Here is a 22,409-nt window from a genome sequence, read left to right as displayed (position 1 = left end):
TCTCCCTTTCTCTTCTTTTCTCTGTCGTCTCTCACTCATCTGTCTCTAACCCTTTCTTTTTATAATGCCTTTCAGTAATCTTGCAGATTTTCCAGATCATTTGTTCTTCCTTGGAAAGGAGATTTTTCAACTTAAAATCACATCTCCAAGAGGCCTTCCCTGATTAAACCCTCATTTTCCGTACTCCCTCTTGCTTCTTCCTCGCCCTTGCCCTTGGATTCCTACTCTTTATTCACCCCTATCTGAGCCCCTCAAAACTTACGTCCATATCTGTAACTTATTTTAATGTCTCCCCTACTAGGTGGTTAAGTCCTTGTGGGCAGGGAACTTGTCTACCAACTGTTATATTGTACTCTCCCAAGCACTTAGTGGAGTGCTCTGTCCACAGTAAGCACTCAATAAATACCATTGATGATTGATTCAACTTGGTTCTGGGACTGCATCTACAAAATGAAGTGAGATTTGGTGTATTTTATCTGGATAACTCAGCTAAAAAAAAGAAACTGTTTTGGGGGCACAGTTTTGTGGGGAGAAAGCAGCATGGCTTAGTGGATAGAGCACAGGCCTGGGAATCAGACGGTCATGGGTTCTAATCCCAGCTCTGCCACTTGTCTGCTGTGTGGCCTTGGGCAAGTAACTTCACTTCTCTGTGCCTCAGTTACCTCATCTATAAAATGGGGATTGAGACTGTGAGCCCATGTGGAACGGGGATTGTGTCCGACCCAATTTGCATGTGTCCACCCCAGCACTTAGTACAGTGCCTGACACATAGTAAGCACTTAACAAATACCATTGTTGTTGTTATTATTGTTATTATTATAAAGATCACATCTATAATCCAGCCTGCTGTTGTTAGGTGAACTGCTATGAACTATTAATAAATTAATCAGTGGTTTTTATTGACTCTTACTGTATGCAAAACGCTGTACTAAGTACTTGAGAATCAGAAATCATGGAGCGGGGGGCAGCTGTCACCCTTCTTCTCCTGCCACTTTAGTTCTTAAAATATCATCTCCGAGTTGATCCAGACCCATTCTCTCCTCTTTCATTCCGTTATATTGTTCTCGCCAAAGCAGTTAGTACAGTGCTCTGTACAGTCCAGTCCAGTAACAGCTCAGTAAATCATCATCAATCGTATTTATTGAGCGCTTACTATGTGCAGAGCACTGTACTAAGCGCTTGGGAAGTACAAATTGGCAACATATAGAGACAGTCCCTACCCAACAGTGGGCTCACAGTCTAAAAGGGGGAATACAGTTGGTTGATTGGATTGACCTCACTGGTCCCGTCTCCTCCAAGAGGCCTTCCCTGATGAACACTGTACTAAGCACTTGGGTAGGTCCAAGGTTGGACACAGTCCCTGTCCCCTGTGGGGCTCACAGTCTTAATCCCCATTTTACAGATGAGGGAACTGAGGCACAGAGAAGTGGAGTGACTTGCCCAAGACCACACAGCAGACAAGCAGGGGACCTGGAATTAAGACCCGGGTCCTTATGACTGCCAGGCTTGGGCTTTATCCGTCAGGCTGCACTGCTGCTGATGCACTCAGGCCAGACAAACTGTAGATAACTCCTCATCAGGCTTTCGTTGCATTTCATCAATCGTATTTATTGAGCGCTTACTATATGCAGAGCACTGGACTAAGCGCTTGGGAAGTACAAATTGGCAACATATAGAGACAGTCCCTACCCAACAGTGGGCTCACAGTCTAAAAGACTGTGCATTTGGAATTAGCGCTTAGTACAGGGAAGAACCCGGATAGAGAACTCAGGCATACGCAGCTTTCCACAAAGTGGTGGCCTGGCTGGGCCGCCCTTATCGGTCCGGAGTCTTGTTGGGGCTTAGAAACTCATCCTCCTCCCCCCCACCAACCCCCTCACCCTTTCGAGCCCTAGAACACATGAATCAAAATAGTTGTGTGATGTCATGTCAGAAAGGGAATGTGCTCTGGCCAGTTAAGTGACCACGATTGCCTGCCCGGAGAGGTTTCCTTTTACAGTCTTTTTAAAGAGACATCATGCAGAACCGCACATGACAATTCTCGTCAAGAGGGCTTGAGTTTTCATTGCCTCTTAAGTCTTTTCCATCTTCTACTTCTTTTCCAAACGGAGCTTTTCAGTCAGCGGCTGACCTTCGCTGCAAAGACAGATCCACGGGCCAGATTGCGGTCCGGACAGCTTTTCTGACCAGTTAAGGAACGAGACCAGCTCAGGATGGGTCATTGCCACAGCTGATCCTGCTTTGGTGCCCGCAGGCCTGTGGAGGAGGTGGTGTTTGGACAGGACTCCCGCTCCCCCGAGGCATTGTGCACCCCCAGAGGTGTTCTGTGGGGGGAACCGAGGCCAGAGGTGTGGTGTGTGCAGACCTCAGAGGCGGCGGAGACGGGAGGCTCTGGCGTGACCCTTGACCCCCGTGGCTTCCAGCCCGGTGCAAAGTCTTCTTGCCGGCCACAGGCCCGACAAGCCGGGGCTTTTGCTGAAGGGGTCGGGTTTTTTAGGGGGGGCAGGAGCAGCTCTTCTGTGTGGCCCCCTCCCCACGCACCCCCACTTTCCTCGGGGGCAGGTGGACGGAAGGCTGTCGTCCCCCGGGCTTGGGACAGACGCCTTGGTGACTCCGAGCTGGGAATGGTTAGCGGAGGCCGGAGGTCCGGCGGAAGCTGCGGCGGCTCATGAAGCGCTTTGGCAGTCTGAGAGGAAGCAAGAAGCGCAAGGACCAGATCAGGAGCACGGAGAGAAGCCCGTCCGAACCCCGGGGTCTATTCGGTAGGGCACCCCCGGACCGCTGCCAGTTTTGGGGGGCGGTGGGCGGATTCGATGAGCACCAGGTAGACTTGGAGAAATCACCAGTGGTGTTCATTGAGTGCTTCCTGTGTGCAGGGCACTGGGGAAAGCAAATGTCTTAGGTAAGCAGCGTGGCCTAGTGGGTAGAGCACAGGCCTGTGAGACAGAGGACCTGAGTTCTGATCTAGGCTCTGCCGCTTACCTACTGGGTGACCTTGGGAAAGTCACTTCAGTTCTGTGGGCCTCAGTTTCCTCCACTGCAAATAGGGAACTCAGTACTTGTTCTCCCTCTTACTTAGGCTGTGAGCCAGATGTCCAACTAACTTTTATCTACCCTAGCGCTTAGAACATTGCTTTATACAAAGTAAGTGCTTAACAAATACCATTAAAATAACTTTTTCTCCTTCCCACTTAAACTGTAAGCCTCACTGTACTAAGCACGTGGGAAAGTGTTCTGTTCTGCCTCCCACTTGGACAGTAATCAATCAATCAATTGTATTTATTGAGCGCTTACTGTGTGCAGAGTACTGTACTAAGCGCTTAGCACTGTACTAAGCGCTTAGTAAGCGCTGTAAACTCACTGTGGGAAGGGAATGTGTCTATTGTTATACTATACTCTCCCAAGCGCTTAGTACAGTGCTCTGCACACAGTACGCGCTCAATAAATACAGTTGACGTTGGGCAGGGACTGTGTCCAACCTGTTTATCTTGTCTTCACTCCAGCACTCATTACAGAGTAATTGCTTCACAAATACTACAATTATATTATTATGCTTAAAATACCATAGTCATTTGTATTATTTACCAAGAAAACTCTATGGATACACTACCAGAGCACTTGCAGATGGAGGTGGGGCATTCTGGAAGAGACGTGTCTGTGGCATCGCTATGGATCGGAGATGACTTGACAAGGCAATAAGTATTATTATTATTCCAATAGACAAGAATTGGTAGAAGCAATCCCTGCCCATAAGGAGTTGTAATCTACAGGGAAATAATACTAATAACAGTAATAATAATAATGGTATTTGTTGAGTGCTTACTATGTGCCAGGCACTGTATTAGGAGCTGGGTGGATTCAAGCTCCACTGTGGAAGAGGGTGTGTGAGCTCCTGTTTAATAGGGAGGTCCTATTAATGTGTCTTGGGACCACCTTACACTAGGCACCATCCGACTCTGGGAATGTGGGGCAGGGTGGAGGGGGTTCCCTAAGCCCCTCGACGCAAATTCCACCAAGGGAGTGTGTGGATATTGTGTTTGGCTCAGCGGGATTCCTGTCAGCCTCTACAGGGCTTCTAGGGGAAAGAGGCGGTTTTGCTGTCAGAGTTTGGCTAAGAGCTCGTAAGGGCCGCCTTGATGCTCCTACCAGGGACCTGTCCCCTATCCTGACCCCCGACTTTCCACAGAGGGTTCGTGTCATGTGAGACTGTCATGTGAGAACTAGAGCAGGGTCCTGGAGCCAAAGAGGCCGGGAAAACACCCCTTCTTACCAGTGGAAAGGGTCACCTCGTGTTTTCTAACAGGTGGAGGGAATGGGCTCAAGACTTTCCTCGAGGCTTTCCTTCCCAAGAGGTCTTCCCCGACTAAACCCTCATTTCCTCTTCTTCCACTTTATTCTGCATCGCCTTTGCCCTTGGATTTGCTCCCTCTGTTCCCCGCCCCCCCACCCCACCTCAGCCCCACAGCACTTAAAATATTTATCTTATTTTGTTAATATGTTTGGTTTTGTTCTCTGTCTCCCCCTTCTAGACTGTGAGCCCACTGTTGGGTAGGGACTGTCTCTATATGTTGCCAACTTGTACTTCCCAAGCGCTTAGTACAGTGCTGTGCACACAGTAAGCGCTCAATAAATACGATTGATTGATTATGTCCCTATCCAAATTTATTGATTTATTTTAAAGTCTGTCTCCCCCTCTAGACTGTAAGCTTGTAGTGGGCAGGGAACGTGTCTACCAACTCTGGTAGACCGTACTCTCCCAAGACCTTAGTATAGTGCTCTCCACACAGTAAGTGCTCAATCCTCATATCAGACAGATAATTGCTGTCCCCCACTTCAAAGCCTTGTTGAAGGCCCATCTCCTCCAAGAAGCCTTCCTTGACTAAATCCTCCACTCCTTTTCTCCCACTCCCTTCTGAGTCGCTCTTACTTGCTCCTTCATTCATCCTCCCTCCCATCCCCACAGCACATATGTATATATCTGTAATTTATTGTTTATTTATTTATTTATATTAAAGTCTGTTTCCCTCTCTGGGCTGTGAGATGGCCAGTTTGTTGTTGTGAGGTGGTCTGGTTGGCTAGGGAATGTGTCTGTTGTTCTGTTGTATTCTCCCAAGTGCTTAGTACAGTGCTTTGCACACAGTAAGCACGCAATAAATACAATTGAATGAATGAATAAATAAATACCACTGGTTGATCGATTGAAACAACTGGTGAGCCCTCCACCCTCTCCCCAGACTTTTCCTGGAGCAGATTGGTCTATAAGTAGGGTGCTTTTTTCTGAGGCTGCTTTCTTTTCCAGACCACCTCCCTGATAAATGGCCCCAGGCGTTTCAGGTCTCATCATTCTGCGTCTTTATTGTTGCTTATTGTCCTCTTGTGGGCCGAGGGCCCGCCAGGGTCTTAAGGAATAGGGCAAGGTGTGTTTCAGCCTCCACGGAAAGGTTGCAGGGGGGGTTTGTGTTTCTTTGAAACTGGGATATGGTTGGTGTATCTGGGTTCGGAGAGAGTCCGGGGAGGGGGGCGTGCAGTGTAAAGGTAAAGCAGGCCTACTTGGGCAGAGCGGGCAAACATGCGATGAATAAATAGGTCACTCTAAGAGTGCCACTCTGTTGGTTCAAGTGAGTTTGTTCCTGCCGGGCAAGCTGGGGGAAGAGGTTTTGGTTTCCCGTGATCAGAAGAACGGGACACCAAGCCCATGTCCCACCAGCCGACTCTGTTGGGGTGCTGGCTGTTAAGACAGAAAATTGAAACTCTTTGTACGTGAAGTGTTCAGTTGGCTTTGGGTGTCAGGTAGATATCGGGTAGCACGAGCGAATAATTCTGGGTGCATCTCCTATTCACAAACTACCCATCAGTCAATCAGTCAGCATGGTGTAGTGGATAGAGAACAGGCCTGGCATTCAGGAGGTCATGGGTTCTAATGCCGGCTCCACCACTTGTCTGCTGAGTAACCTTGGGCAAATCATCATCATCATCAATCGTATTTATTGAACGCTTACTATGTGCAGAGCACTGTACTAAGCGCTTGGGAAGTACAAATTGGCAACATATAGAGACAGTCCCTACCCAACAGTGGGCTCACAGTCTAAAAGGGGGAATCACTCCACTTCTCCGAGCCTCCGTTACCTCATCTGTAAAATGGGAATTAAAACTGTAAGCCCCAAGTGGGACAAGGACTGTGTCCAACCCAATTTGCTTGTGTCCACCCCAGCGCTTAGGAGAGTGCCTGACATGTAAACACTTAAAAAATACCACAGCAGTTATTAATTATTATTATTATTAATCAGTGGTATTTACTGAGCTCTGACGATGTGCAGAGCACGGTGCTGAGCACTTAGATATAGATGATAGAGTCAGCAGATTATTAATAGAGCGGGACAGGGATTGTATCCGATCTGATCACCTGGTGTCTGCCCCAGCCTTGAGCGTGCTGCTTGGCACAGGGGAAGCGCCTAATAGATACCTGTTATGGTTATTAAGGAAAACCACCCCATCTATCAGGGTCTTCCTGACCACCTGTTTTGAGATCGTGTAACTGGAGAACAAAATCCAAACCCGCCTCCGTTGTTGCTTCAGCACTGCCAAGGCCAGGTTCTGAGGGAAACCCTGTTTAGAGTCTCACTAGCTTCCTGCTGGGCCAGCTGCTGGCGGATCCCAGAAGGAAGTTGGATGACTAGAATTTTCCCTCCTGTCAAGCAATTCGTGGTATTTATTGAGCGCTTACTATGTGCGGAGTCCTGGACTAAGCACTTGAGAGAATACAACAGAGTTGATTGACATGTACTCTGCCCACAGTCTGGAGAGGAAGCAGATATTCATATCAATCAATCACATTTCAATCATATCCATCAATTCACGAGAAGCAGCATGGCTCAGTGGAAAGAGCACAGGCTTTGGAGTTGGAGGTCACGGGTTCAAATGCTGGCTCTGCCATTTGTCAGCTGTGTGATTTTGGGCAAGTCACTTAACTTCTCTGTGCCTCAGTTCCCTCATCTGTAAAACAGGGATTAAGACTGTGAGCCCCACATGGGACAAACTGATCACCTTGTATCCCCCCAGCACTTAGAACAGTGCTTTGCACATAGTAAGCATTTAACAAATACCATCATTATTATTATTATTTATTGAGCGCTTACTGTGTGCAGAGCACCGTACTAAGCACTTGGGAGAGTACAGTATAACAACATAACAGACACATTCCCTGCCCGTGATGAGCTATAGAAACAAATAAATTACGGATATGTATAGAAGTGCTGTAGGTTTTACGTTGGGGTGACTATCAAGTCTTCCCCCCCCCCCTTTTAGACTGTGAGCCCACTGTTGGGTAGGGACTGTCTCTGTATGTTGCCAACTTGTACTTCCCAAGTGCTTAGTACAGTGCTCTGCACACAGTAAGTGCTCAGTAAATATGATTGATTGATTGATTTAAAGAGTACAGTAGTGATAGTGGTATTTGTCAGTGCTTACTATGTGCTAGGCATTGTACTAAGCACTGGGGTGGGTCCAAGATAATCAGGTTGGACACAGTCCATGTCCCACACGGGGCTCACAGTCTTAATCCCCATTTTACAGGTGAGGGGACTGAGGCCCAGAGAAGTGAAGTGACTTGCCCAAGGTCACACAGCAGACAAGTGGCGGAGCTGAGATTAGAACTCAGGTCCTTCTGACTCCCAAGCCCAGGCTCTACCCATACTACTCCTCTACAGGGCAGGGAATGTGTCCGTTTACTGTTCTATGGTACTCTTCCAAGTGCTTCGGACAGTGCTCGGCACATAGTAAGCACTCAATTGATATGACTGATTGACTGACTTACTGTAGATCCAGGTGCACAGGCAATGCAGAAGGAAGAGGGAACAGGGGAAAAAGAGGGCTTAATCAGGGAAGGCCTCAGGGAGGATGTGTGATTTTTAAACATCTCTCAATCAGTCAATCAATCAATGTCGTATTTATTGAGCGCTTACTGTGTGCAGAGCAGTGTACTAAGCACTTGGGAAGTACAAGTTGGCAACATATAGGGACAGACCCTACCCAACAGTGGGCTCACAGTCTAAAAGGGGGAGACAGAGAACAAAACCAAACATACTAACAAAATAAAATAGACCAGATATGTACAAGTAAAATAAACAAATAAATAGAGTAATAAATATTTACAAACATATATACATATATACAGGTATATATCTCTCCTGTCATGTTGAAACATGATCCCATCAGGTTGAAGAGAAGAGCTTGGCATTTTCGAAATGGTCAGCCACATTTACATAACAGCCATCGGCTGAGGGCAAATATACTCAAAACCCGACGCCCAGGCCCCAGCTTAGGGAAATAAGACTCGCCCTAAAACGAGGGTTTTCCGTGTCCAGGAAATGGAGCTCAGGAATATAAAGAAGTGGAAGTCAGTCAGTCAGTCAGTTGTATTTACTGAGCACTTACTGTGTGCAGAGCACTGTACTAAGCACTTGGGAAAGGACAACAGAAAATATAACAGACACATGAACAATATAACAGACACATTCCCTACCCACAACTCTCCCTAAGCGAGACCCGGGCCGACAGAAATAATGAAAATGGTATTTGTGAAACACTATTTGCCAGGCACTGTACTGAGTGCTGGGGTGGGTACAGGCAAATCGGGTTGGATATAGTCCCTGTTCCACATGGGGCTCACAGTCTTCATCCCCATTTTACAGATGAGGTAACTGAGGCACAGAGAAGCGAAGAGTGTTGCCCAAGGTTACATAGCAGACATGTGAGCTCATTGTGGGCAAGGAATGTGTCTGTTTTTATATTGTACTCTCCTAAGCGCTTAATACAGCGCTCTGCACACAGTAAGCACTCAATAAATATGACTGAATGAATGAATGGCCCCAGTCTTTCTGCCACCCAGGCCCAGGCTCTATCCACTAGGCCACGCTGCTTTGGCTTCTTCTTCCATTCATTCATTCAGTCGTACTTATTGAGTGCTGACTGTGTGCAGAGCACTCTTCTTGCCAATGAGATGCATTGCATTTGGTGATGAGTGTATTGATCACTTGACTATAAGATGTAGAGTGTAGGCTCTTGATTCTCCTCTAGATTGTAAGCTCCTTTTGGTCAGGAAATGCGTCTATGGACTCTGTAATCCCTCCTCCCCCTCCCCATCCCCCCGCCTTATCTCTTTCCCCTCCCCACAGCACCTGTATATATGTATATACGTTTGTACATATTTATTACTCTATTTATTATACTTGTACGTATCTATTCTATTTATTTTATTTTGTTAATATGTTTGGTTTTGTTCTCTGTCTCCCCCTTCTAGAGTGTGAGCCCACTGTTGGGTAGGGACTGTCTCTATATGTTGTCAACTTGTACTTCCCAAGCGCTTAGTACAGTGCTTTGCACATAGTAAGTGCTCAATAAATACGATTGATTGATTGATTGACTGTACTAAGCACTTGGAAAGTACAGTAATAAGGAGAGACAATCCCGGGCTTACAGTCTAGCGAGTCCACTCCTACACAGCAAGATCAGAGACCCGTCGACCAGAGCTTAGAACAGTGCCTGGCACATAGTAAGTACTTAACAAATACCATCATCATCATCCCCAGCGGAAGCAGCCTCTCCCAGAAGCTTCAGCGGGGTCCCTCTCGCTGCTCCTCACCTCAGAGAGCCGGGCCTGGAATGAAGGGAAACAGGCCTTCCTTCCCAGGGTAGTCCCCATTTTTCCACCCTCTTCCAGCGTCCCCTTGATTGATGCACAAGGTGGCCAAAGTCATCAAAACTGCCACTGTGGCAGGACTTTATTTTATTATCATAGTATCTGTTAAGTGCTTACTTTGTGCCAGTGCTGTTCTAAGCACTGGGGTGAATGCAAGCAAATCAGGTGGGACACAGTCCCTGTTCCACGTGGGCCTCACAGTCTCAATCCCCATTTAACAGGTGTGAAAACTGAGGCACAGAGAAGTGAAGTGACTTGTCCAAAGTCACACAGGCAGGCAAGTTAGTAGCAGTGAGAGGCTCCCAGGGCTGGGAATCAGCAGACACATGTTGCATTCCTGGATGCCCTCTGGACCGTAATAATAATAATAATAATAATAATAATAATAATAATAATAATAATAGGCATTTGTTAAGCGCTTACTATGTGCAAAGCACTGTTCTAAGCGCTGGGGGGGATACAGAGTGATCAGGTTGTCCCACGTGGGGCTCACAGTCTTCATCCCCATTTTACAGATGAGGTCACTGAGGCCCAGAGAAGTTAAGTGACTTGCCCAAGATCACACAGCAGGCATGTGGCGGAGTCGGGATTCGAACCCATGACCTCTGACTCCAAAGCCTGTACTCTTTTCACTGAGCCACGCTGCTCCTCTAGCGCTTAGTATAGTGCTCTGTATACAGTAAGGGCTCAATAAATACAGTTAATTGATTGATTAATCGGACAGCATTCTACCCTTGATCAACCAAGGGCCAGTGGAAGCTTTCCACAGACATTGAGTATCCCAAGGCTTGTCTTCATACCCACTTCCTTATATCCTATGCCTGCCCCTCTGAGCATGTTATTGTTATTATTTTTATATTTGTTAAGCTGTTAGTATGTGTCAACCACTATTTTAAGCACTGAGATTAGATACAGCCCCTGCCCACCCAGGGCTCACGGCCAAAGGAAGAGGGGGAACTGGCATGGAATCCCCATTTTTAGGTCGAGGAAACTGAGGCCTAGAGAAGTAGTTTGATTCGTCCAAGGTCACACAGCAAGCAATTAATTAGAATCCAGGTCCTCTGAGTCCCAGGCCTGTGCTCTTGCTACTAGGCCATCTCGCTTCTTTGTTAATTTCCAGTGTGTTTCTCATTCGTTCTCATGTTCGTGCATTCGTTCCATTTCTGCGGCCCTTTTCCTCCCAAACTCCAGGCTCAGTACAGAGAACTTGACACCTGAGCAGAAGCCATAAAGGCAAGAACTTTAATGAGGTTTGGCAGTCATCCCAAGGGGTTCGCCTGTTTCCATCTGCCCCCCTCCACCCCCCATTCTGGACTTTAGGGTCCTTGAGGGGCAGGGATCACATATACTCATTTGATGGTACTCTCCCAAGCTTAGCATAGTGTGCTTAGTAAATCCCATTGATGGACTAGTTGATGGGAGAGCTGGAACAGCTGAGTGTATGTATATATATATATACACACACACGTATCTCAGGACAAGAGCTAAGCCCTAAGCTCCTGAAATGCAAAGCTGTGGTTTGCTTGGGAGCAAATGTAGAGTTGGGGGAGCCTAGAGACTCACAAAGCAATATCTTTATAACCCAAGACCCTCCCCCTAGGCAGGAATGAAGCAGTGTGGACGTCACATTTCGTGATTTGTGTAGAGTAACCTCGAGCTTGGTCAAGTCAGGTGCCCCACTAACCCAGTTTCTGTTGAGCAGTTATTACCACCCAAACCAGCTCAGGCTTTTCCAGGTAGAGGGTGGCAAACCCCTGCTAGCCTGTCTCGGAAGTTAACTTACTGTTACCCAGGTTTGGGAGATTACAATCAAATTAGCAGACATCATCCCTCCCTTCCCCAAGCTTTCGCCGACTTCCTTTAAGGCCATAAAAATCAGAATATGGCTCGAGGGAATAAAAGGAATGAATTTCAAAGCTGTAGACACAGGCTAGAAAACAATACCTTTAAAGGAACTGTAATATAGGCCAATTCCCTGGCAAATTCTGAATCACTAAAGCCACCAGCAAGAGCAGAGATGACACTGAGTCACCCATTGCTGTTTATTCTTTTCCATCACCTGGTCAGACATGTCCTACGTGGTCCAATACTGTATTTTTTTCATTGTGATTATCGTATGTATTAAACAGCTGTGTCCAAGCACTGTGCTCTACAGTGAGGCATATAGGAAATAATCAGATCAGACAGATCAGAGAAGAACATCAGTTCTTCTCCCTTAGGGACTTCTACCATCTAGAAGCAGTGTGGCTTAGTGGAAGGAGCATGGGCCTAGAGGTCAGAGGACCTGGGTTCTAATTCCGGCTCCGCCACTCATCTACTCTGTGACCTTGGGCAAATCACTTTGCTTCTCTTTGTTTCAGTTGCCTCATCTATAAAATGGGGATAAAGACTGTGAGTCCTATATGGGACAAGGACTGTGTTCAAACCAGCGCTTAGAACAGTGCTTTGCACATAGTAAGCGCTTAATAAATGCCATAAAAAAAATCCGATTATCCTGTTACTTTATTAGCAATTAAGCAATGATTATCTATTAACCCCAGCGCTTAGTACAGTGTCTGGCACATAGTGGTTAACAAATATCGTAAAAAAAAGTGGTAGGGAAAGGTAGGTATCTTCTCCCTATGTAATAATAATAATCATAAATAATGATGACGATGGTATTTGTTAAGCGCTTACTATGTGCCAAGCACTGTTCTAAGTGCTGTGGTAGATACAAGGTTGTCCCTCGTGGGGCTCACATTCTTAATCCCCATTTTACAGATGAGGTAGCTGAGGCAACAGAGAAGTTACATTACTTGCCCAAAGTCACACAGCTGATTAGTGGCAGAGCCAGGATTAGAACCCACGACCTCCGACTCCCAAGCCCGTGCTCTTTCCACTAAGCCACGCTGCATTTATGTAACAGATGAGGAAACCAAGGAACCGAGAGGGAAGGTGATTTACCCAAGGTCATGCAGAAGGTCAGTGGCAGAGTTAGGATTAGAACTCAGATCACCTGACTCCCCACCCTACACTCTTTCCACTGCCACTGCTTCCCCTTTTATTCTTGGAAATTCAACAGTGAACTGACACTTGTAAATTAGGGCCGGGTCAAGGGTGGAAGAGCAGAATTGAAGGAATTGTTCCTGAGAAAGAACAGTAAAGATGAAAGAAGCTGTAGGAACATTAAACTTCACAAGTACCGAAGGAGGTCAAGATAATGAGGAGTGTCCTAGATGGGGTGGGGAAAATGTGAGAAAAGCTGAACTCTCAGGGTCAGGAAGACAGAGTGCAAACATATTTAAATGAATTTTGCTGCCCTGCTCCTCAGAGAGAAATAAATCATGCCCAGTGACAGACCCCAAGTCACCCAGCCCCTCTGTGAAAGCAGAGTGAGAAAGCTCTGTGGTTAAATTCATGGTTTTAGGGGTAACTGGTCTTCACTTGGCTTTCCAATAATACAGTCAGATGACCCCTCGAGAGGTCACAGAGGCCATCCCCCTGTCTCCGAGCAGTTAATGAGCCAAGCCATAGACGACTTTGGTCAATTCCCTTAAATTTTTTCAAGTTTCCGCACCTCTCTTGGATGTTGCTCCTGGTTAGATTGTTACTGACAGGGAACATGTCTACCAACTCTTATATTGCACTTTCTCAAGCGCTTAGTACAGTGCTGTGCACACAGTAAGTGCTGAAAATATAACTGATTGATTAATATGGTGCTCTGCCCAAAGTAAGCACTCAGTAAATATGATTGATTGATTGACTGATTGGGCAACTGGCCTTTAGGGAAAGAGTTTGCTGATTCCCAGAGGAACTCACTCCTGCAAATCAAACCCATCTCCCCTCATTCAGGAGCACCTACTGTGTGCCGAGCAGTGTACTGAGCGCTTGGGAAGTCCAAGTTGGCAACATATAGAGACAGTCCCTACCCAACAGTGGGCTCACAGTCTAAAAGGGGGAGACAGAGAACAAAACCAAACATACTAACAAAATAAAATAAATAGAATAGATATGTACAAGTAAAATAAATAGAGTAATAAATATGTACAAGAGGAGCTCACAGTCATTTCTCGTCCCCATTTTACAGATGAAGAAACAGAGGCCCAGAGGGGTTAAGACACTTGTCTGTGGTCACACAAGTGGGTCAGTGGCAGAGGTAGGATTAGAACCCAAGTCTCCCAACTCCCAGGCCCAAGCTCTATCCACTAGACCTCACTTCCCCGCCAAGGGTGTGCAGGTGAGGAAAGAGCTGAAAGGGCCTCACTCCCCTCCCCTTCACCCCCAGCTTGGGGGGTCTCCCCCAGACTCTGCTGGGTGGATTTATTTACTAACGCAAGGGCCCACAGAGGAACTTGGTTTGTATTAGCCATCTGTCACTATAGGAACTCCTCACTGACACCGGTCTCTCCTCTAAAAATAGATCACCTTCATCCCTGTAAGAGGAATCAAGGGAAATCAGAGAAGCAGCATGCCCTAGTGGAAACAGCCCCGGGGCCTGGGAGCCAGAAGGACCTGGGTTCTAATCCCGGCTCCACCACTTGTCTATTGCGTGACCTTGGGCGAGTTACTTAACTTCTCTGGGCCTCAGTAACCTCATCTGCAAAATGGAGATTAAGACTGTGGGACATGGACTGTGTCCAACCAGACTAGCTTGTATCTATCCTAGCACTTAGTACAGTGCCTGGGATATAGTAAGTGTTTAACAAATACCATTTAAAAAAAATCAAAAGGGGGCCAGGACATGTAAAGGCCATGGGCCTTTGTGTTATGTTATGTTGTGTTATGTTGCCAACTTGTACTTCCCAAGCGCTTAGTACAGTGCTCTGCACACAGTAAGCGCTCAATAAATACGATTGATGATGATGATGATGGGCAGCTGTGATGGAGCCGTGGGAGACACGGGTACCCCCCAAACCGAGGGAGCAGCGGAAGAATTCAGACTCTGGTCCGGCCAATCCAGGCGCCCAGACCCCAGTGGTCCCACTGAAGACATGGCTACAATAATAAGAATAGTAATTCTGGTACTTGTTAGGCACTTACTCTGTTCCAAGCACCGTTCTAAGCACTGGGGTAGATACAAGTTAAGCAGGTTGGACGCAGTCCCTGTCCCACATGAGGCTTACACTCCAAATCCCCATTTTACAGATGAAGTAACTGAAGCCCAGAGAAGTTAAGTGATTTGCCAAGGGTCACACAGCAGACTTGTGGCAGAGCCGGGATTAGAACCCAGGTCCTTCTGACTCCCAGGCCTGTGCCCTATCCACTAGGCCATGCCTGTGACCCCCTGGCAGTGAGGCCTCAGGCCCCTCTGAGTCAATCAGCAACATCTGTTGGGTCCCTATGAGGTGCAGAGCACTGTACTAAGCACCGGGGGAGAAGTGAATTGAATTTAGAAGATCCCTTCTAGACCGTGAGCCCACTGTTGGGTAGGGACCGTCTCTATATGTTGCCAACTTGTACTTCCCAAGCGCTTAGTACAGTGCTCTGCACACAGTAAGCGCTCAATAAATACGATTGACTGATTGATCCCTGCCTTCAGACAGCTTCCCACCTAGCTGACCATGCTGACTTCCAGAATCTGCCTGAAGGGAAGAGGGAGAGAGAGAAAAAGAAAGAGAGAGTTATGTGTGTATGCAGAAAGATAATGAAACAGTAGGGACTTGAATCGTCTTTGGGGAAGAAAACATTTTGCCAAACCGAGTACACTGGCAAGCAGCATGGCTCAGTGGAAAGAACATGACCTTTGGAGTCAGAGGTCATGGGTTCGAATCCTGGTTTGAACCCCAGCTCCGCCACTTGTCAGCTGTGTGACTTTTCGCCAAGCTAGCTCTCTTCCTCCCTTCAAGGCCCTGCTGCGAGCTCACCTCCTCCAGGAGGCCTTCCCAGACTGAGCCCCTTCCTTCCTCTCCCCCTCGCCCCCCTCTCCATCCCCCCATCTTACCTCCTTCCCTTCCCCACAGCACCTGTATATATGTATATATGGTTGTACATATTTATTACTCTATTTATTTATTTATTTATTTATTTTACTTGTACATTTCTATCCTATTTATTTATTTTTGTTGGTATGTTTGGTTCTGTTCTCTGTCTCCCCCTTTTAGACTGTGAGCCCACTGTTGGGTAGGGACTGTCTCTATGTGTTGCCAATTTGTACTTCCCAAGCGCTTAGTACAGTGCTCTGCACATAGTAAGCGCTCAATAAATACGATTGATTGATTGATTGATTGATTTGGGCAAGTCACTTCACTTCTCTGTGTGCCTCAGTGACCTCACCTGTAAAATGGGGATTAAGATTGTGAGCCCCACATGGGACAACTTGTTCACCTTGTGTCCCCCCCCCCAGCGCTTAGAACAGTGCTGTGCACATAGTAAGCGCTTAAACAAATACCAAAATTATTATTATCCAGCGCTTAGAACAGTGCTTTGCACATAGTAAGCGCTTAATAAATACCATTATTATTATTATTAAGAAGGTCGCGCCACCTACTTCTCACTTGTCTGATCAGACCCCGGACTAAGGAGTGGCCAGTGGCAGTGCGAGGACTGAAATCAGAGAGGGGATAATCCTCGGATAGCGGGCGGGTGGGCAGGCTGAGCCCCCTCCCCGAAAAAAACACACACACTGCTGCGGGCCTCTGCCTTTGCCAGAGCCCCGGGGGGGGGGGAGCGTTCTTATTCTTCTCACCAGGTCAGAATTGGTACTTCCACCTCACCTTGCTGATCTAGTACAGCCCAGCCTGCACATTGAGGTAACCGTGGCACAGAGAAGTGAAGTGACTCACCCAAGGTCACACAGCGGAAAAGGGTCAGAGCCAGAATTAGAACCCAGACTTTTCTGATCCTCTGGCCTGGGCTCTATCCACTAGGCCACATTGCTTGTTTATTGCACGTGGTCAGGGGAATGTCCCCCAAATCCCCGCCTGTTGCACACAAAGAGCTTCTGAGAGCCACCCTGGGGGAGAGCGGAGGAGGGAGGGAGCAGAAGGAGTGCGTCCGGACAGGAAAGACAAGAGCGCTGTGATTTTCCCAGGACCGTAGCAGTTTTCATTCCTTCTAACCCAGCTTGGGATGAGACTGCAAAATGGTCTCAAGGTCTAGACAGTGGGTACAATTAAGTTTTATTATGGGCTGGCTGGGGGTGGAGGGGGCAAGCGGTGCATAGGGGTGATGCCGACGCTCAGGTCAGTCTTCCCCTGACTCCCCTCGCCGGACCCCTCTGGTCAGTCTCTGGACCGGCCGTGGTGCTGCGGGGGCCTCGGGGGACCTTGGGACCCCAATGGGAAGACACCCCTTGGAGCCCCAGATCCCACTCTCACTCCCAGGGAGAACTGGTACCATCAATTGGAATTACTGAGTGCTTCCTGTGTGCAGAGCACTGTACTAGGCTCTTGGGAGAGTATAATAGAATAATAAACAGACACATTCCCTGCCCACAATGACCTTACAGTCTAGAGGGGAGACATTAATATAAATAAATTATAGATATGTACATAAATGTACCCTCCCAAGTGCTTAGTACAGTGCTCTGCTCCTAGGAAGCAATCAGTGAATACCATTGATTGATTGAATCCTGAGATCTTCCAGAGATGCCCAAGTAGGCTTCCAGAAACCTTGTCTCTGCTCCTCCCTGCCCCAGGCTGGCTCAAACCCCCTCCTCACCTGTTATGTCTCTATCGACCTGTTATGTCTCTATCGCCAAGTGAAGAACCAAGCTTCTCATGGAAGGCAAATGTCCCAGCCAGCCTTCAAGTCCAGGCCCTGGAGCCTGGAGCAGATCCTCTCTGGGCCACCGCAAGCTAACATCCCCACTAGCAGGAGCCATTTCCAGAGACACCCCCCCCCCCCCACTCCTTAACCCACCTCTCCAAACAGAGCCTTCCTCCTGGCCCCCCCCAGGTTGGCCGTCATCTGCTCCCCGGGGTTCTGGGTCCAGTTGGGAGGTGGCCGTGGGCCACCAGGGAGAATTCCTGGTGCTGCTGCTTGGCCCACCCCGAGGGCTTTAGACCCAGACCAGGGCTGGGCTGTGTGGGTCCTTGATCCATTCAATCAGTCATATTTATTGAGCGCTTACTGTGTTCAGAGCACTGTACTAAGCGCTTAGAAAGTACCATTTGGCAACAGAGAGACAGTCCCTACCCAACAACGGGCTCACAGTCTAGAAGTGGGAGACAGACAACAAAACAAGTAGATAGGTGTCACGTGGCATCACCCTGCAGCCACTCTGCCAAGTCAAGAGGCCTGACAGATGGACCAGCTCTCCCCGCATCCCAACATCATTAGACAGGCTTGCTTACCCAATCAATCAATCAATCAATCAATCGTATTTATTGAGCACTTACTGTGTGCAGAGCACTGTACTACGCGCCTGGGAAGTACCACTTGGCAACAGAGAGACAATCCCTACCCAACACTTCCCATCCCCAGCCCCTGAGGGGTTGGAAAACAGCCATCCCACCGAAGCTTGACCTAAGAGAAATAGAACTCTCCAAAAACTCAAGGCCCGGAGTGCTTTACTTTTTTATTTTCACTGTTTTTCTACCCCCTCCCACGTGATTTTTGTTCCAAGACTGGAAATCCAACAGGAGGTTTCAGTAGGGCCCTGAGCATTCCCTCAGAGGAATTCCGGATCGAGGCCCAAGACTCTCTCTCCGCGTTAGGGACAGTTGGGGCTCCTGTAAGTAATGTGGCTTCGTAGAAAGAGCACAGGCTTGGGAGTCAGAGGTCATGGGTTCTAATCCCGGCTCTGTCACTTATCAGCTGTCTGACTTTAGGCAAGTCACTTAACTTCTCTGTGCCTCAGTTATCTCATCTGTAAAATGGGGATTAAGACTGTGAGCCCCAGGTGGGACAACCTGATGACCTTGTATCTACCCCAGTGCTTAGAAGAGTGTGTTGCACATAGCACTTAAATACTATCATCATCATCACCCCCACCCCGGAAAATGATCGGGTGGGAGAAGCGGGGTCCTCTTACAGGCAGTTAAAGCAGCGAGCATCCTGGACCCAAATTGGCGATTGCCTTCAAGCAAGACTCAAATCCCCGGCGGGTGCTGCTGGGGGCGGTGGGTCAGGTGAGCCGGGGAACGGAGGGTTGGGGTGTTTTGAACCCCTTTGCAGAAGAGTTTGGGTCTCCCGTAAAGTGTCTGGCCCAGCATCTTGCACAGGAAGGTGCTCAGTAAATATCACTTTTATTCATTCATTCAACCGTATTTATTGAGTGCTTGGGAGAGTACAACAATAAACAAACATATTCCCTGCCCGTAAGAAGCTTACAGTCTAGAGGGGAAGACAGACATTAAAATAGATAGATAGATATGTATGTAAGTGCTGTGGGACTGGGAGGGGAGATGCAGAAGGGAGTGGGAGAAGAGGAAAGGAGGACTTAGAGAAGACCTCTTAGAGATGTGCCTTCAATAAAGCTTTAAAGGGAGGGAGAGTAATTGTCAACATCACTTGAGGCTCTTGATGTTGATTTTTATGTCCATATCTGTAACTGATTATTTATATTAATATTTGTCTCCCCTTCTAGACTGTAAGCTCACTGAGGGCAGGGAATGTGTCTGTTATACTGTACTCTCCCAAGCGCTTAGTACAGTGCTCTGCATACAGTAAGTGCTCAGTAAATACGACTGACATGTTTCCTGCCCACAACAAGCTTGTACTTTCTCAAGATCTTAGTACAGTTCTCTGTACACAGTCAGCACTCACTATAAACCATTGATTGATTGATTTCCCAAAAAAAGTATCCCCCAGCATCTCATCCTTCACAACTTCCCGTTGTGAGTGCAGAGGCATGTATTGATTATTGTTGTATTGTATTCTCCCAAGAGCTTAGTATAGAGCTCTCTACACACAGTAAACACTCAATAAATAGGATTGAATGAAAGAGTGAATCAAGGAGTTAGGGACTTTAGGGGCGCATGGCCCCAGGAAGGGAAGGACAAGGCCACCATGTGGACTGCCTTCAGCCCTGACCAATCAATCAATCAATCAATTGTATTTATTGAGCGCTTACTATGTGCAGAGCACTGTACTAAGCGCTTGGGAAGTACAAATTGGCAACACATAGAGACAGTCCCTACCCAACAGTGGGCTCACAGTGTAAAAGGGGGACCAGAAGCTCTCATGCCACAGATGTGACCTGGGCTGGGCGAGTCCAACAGGGAGAGAGAGAGAGAGGAGCTTGAAGAGGGAGCATCCCTGGCTTTTCCTCTGCCACATGACAGCACGTGGTTGTGCAGTCATAGGGTACCCACAAGCGTCGCCGGTCTGTCCCTCTGCCCCACCTCGAGCCGCCTGCCTCAGGGAAGTCACGTTGTGACATCGGAGCCGCGGTCACTGCTGCTTCCTCTGGCCGCCGCCACGCGTGGAGACGAAAATAGCGCCAAGGGAGAGCGTCAGGAGGAAGTGTCAGGGCTCCGAGCCAGGGTCGGGACACCTGCCGGGGGTGGTGGGGTCGGCTTCAGGGCAGCGGGGCAGAGCAGGAGGGCGCCTCACCGAAGCTTCGGCTCTCTAGTTCCAGTCTTGGCTTCACCTCCCTGCGGCTGGGGAGAGGGTGGCCCAGGCGAGTTAGGGGTGCTCGTGGTCCCAACCAGGTCAGGTGCTGGGCCCAGAGTCCCCTCAGTCCACCTTGTCGGCACCCTGGCCTAGTATGAGAAGCAGCATGCCCTGTTGGATGGAGCAAAACCTGGGAGTCAGAAGGACCTGGGTTCTAATCTCAGTTCCAACACTTTTTTTGCTGTGTGACCTCGGGTGAGTCATTTCACTTTTTTGCGTCTGTTACCTCATTTGGAAAATGGGGATTAAGGCTGTGAGCCCCATGTGGGATAGGGACTGTGTCCAACCTGATAAGCTGGTATCCATCACAGCACTTAGTACAGTGCCTAGCACCTAGTAAGTGATTAACAGATACCATTTAAAAAAAAAAGAAGGAAACTCTGGGTTTCACTTGCTTGTCCTACCCCATCCTCCCTTGGACCTTTCTTCAGCTGCTCCCCTAACCTGCTAATAATAATAATAATAATAATGGCATTTATTAAGCGCTTACTATGTGCAAAGCACTGTTCTAAGCACTGGGGAGGTTACAAGGTGGTCAGGTTGTCCCACGGGGGGCTCACAGTCTTAATCCCCATTTTACAGATGAGGGAACTGAGGCCCAGAGAAGTCAAGTGACTTGCCCAAAAGTCACACAGCTGACAATTGGCAGAGCCGGGATTTGAACCCATGACCTCTGACTCCAAAGCCCGGGCTCTTTCCACTGAGCCACGCTGCTTCCCTAGCCATGCTAGGGGCCCTTATTGGCTCTTGAGGGAGGGGGTCCTGAACCTGGGGCCAGTCATTGCTGTTGCTTAGAGGATGAACTTTTGGGATTAGAGGCCAACCCCCAGAGGCGGCCCATTGTTTAGAAAATGGAAACGGTATGATAAAGTACCACTGCAGCCTGAGCAAAGCAAATAATAATTGCTTCAGGGAACACCAACTTTGGAGGTGTTTGAACTCAGGTCCTCCCTTCCAAAATCAACAGTCTGACCTGGTGGGGTTGAAGGAGATTAAGGCAGTTCTGACTGATGGGGATTATAAATCAGCTCATCAAGGGAACTCTCCTGGAGAAGGGGAAGAGCCTTCCCTGAGCCTCGAATGGGGGAGGCTGCCCTTCTACATGGGGGGTGGGGTGGGAGGGGAATTGACAAGCCATGCAACCATGCAACAGCCATCCAGCCAACCAAGCCATCCAGCCATGCAACAGTGAGTTGCAAAGACGTCATGTCCCTAAGAGCCAACTGCCCTCAATCAATCAATCAATCAATCAACCAATCGATATTTATTATTAAGCACTGTGTGCTGAGCACTGTACTACACACTTGGGAGAGTACACTACTTCAGAGTTGACAGATACGTTCCTTGCCCACAAGGAACTTACAGCTAGAAGGGGAGACAGACATTAATACAAATAATTTATGGATTTGTACATCAGTAGTTACTGCAACCTAATCTTCCCATAGCCCAAGATTCTTCAAGATATAATCCTCACGATGGAGAAGTCCCTGTTTAATAAAACACACTATCAAGTGCTATCAATAAATATCACGAGGAGCAGTGTAGTTTAGTGGATAGAGCCTGGGCATGGGAGTCAGAAGGGCCAGGGTTCTAATTCCGGATCCACCACTTGTCTGCTGTGTGACCTTGGGTAAGTCACTTCGAGTCTCTGAGACTGAGTTGTCTCATCTGTAAAATGGGAATTAATACTTTGAGCCCCGTGTGGGATGTGGATTGTGTCCGATCTGATTGGTTTGTATCTAACCCAGTGCTTAATATTGGCACACATAGTAAGTGCTTCTTCTAGCCCACTGTTGGGTAGAGACTGTCTGTATATGATGCCAACTTGTACTTCCCAAGCGCTTAGTACAGTGCTCTGCACACAGTAAGCGCTCAATAAATATGATTGATTGATTGATTAACAAATACCATTTAAAAAATCAATCAATCCTTTTCAGCTGTGTTTGCAATCTAAGGTGTTGCCACACCCTCCAAAATAACGGAGCATTTGTCTTTCAATATTATTGCAGATGTTGCTATCCTTCTGACCCGTTTGAGTTAATAAGTGAACATATTTTAGGGTGATTTCTTTTCTGTGTGTTAACAAAGGATAAGGCCCTTTTTGAAGGGCGTGTTCATCTGAGAAGTTAAGGGTGACTATGATGCTCCAATCTCCTGGGTGCCAAGGGATGTGTGA

General features: G+C 47.7%; 1 protein-coding gene across 9 annotated transcripts in view; it reads left to right on the top strand.

Annotated features, from left to right (window-relative positions):
* PRKAG2 (protein kinase AMP-activated non-catalytic subunit gamma 2) overlaps positions 1-22,409 on the top strand; it is a 173,573-nt gene that overhangs the window by 54,913 nt on the left and 96,251 nt on the right. For 2 of the 9 annotated variants that reach the window (XM_038755921.1, XM_038755912.1), the window contains exon 1: positions 2,076-2,762. The exons of 6 other annotated variants lie outside the window; for them this stretch is intronic. In XM_038755921.1, the coding sequence (XP_038611849.1) occupies positions 2,669-2,762 (94 nt within the window). In that variant the 5' untranslated portion in view covers positions 2,076-2,668. Of the gene's footprint in view, positions 1-2,075; positions 2,763-22,409 lie in introns of those variants that run through there. One more of the 9 variants, XM_038755916.1, reaches the window with a different exon arrangement.

Source organism: Tachyglossus aculeatus, chromosome 13, assembly GCF_015852505.1.
Source record: "Tachyglossus aculeatus isolate mTacAcu1 chromosome 13, mTacAcu1.pri, whole genome shotgun sequence".
NCBI classification, from domain to species: domain Eukaryota; kingdom Metazoa; phylum Chordata; class Mammalia; order Monotremata; family Tachyglossidae; genus Tachyglossus; species Tachyglossus aculeatus.
Note: the sequence above shows the minus strand (reverse complement) of the source record. Positions and strands in the feature narration are given on the sequence as shown.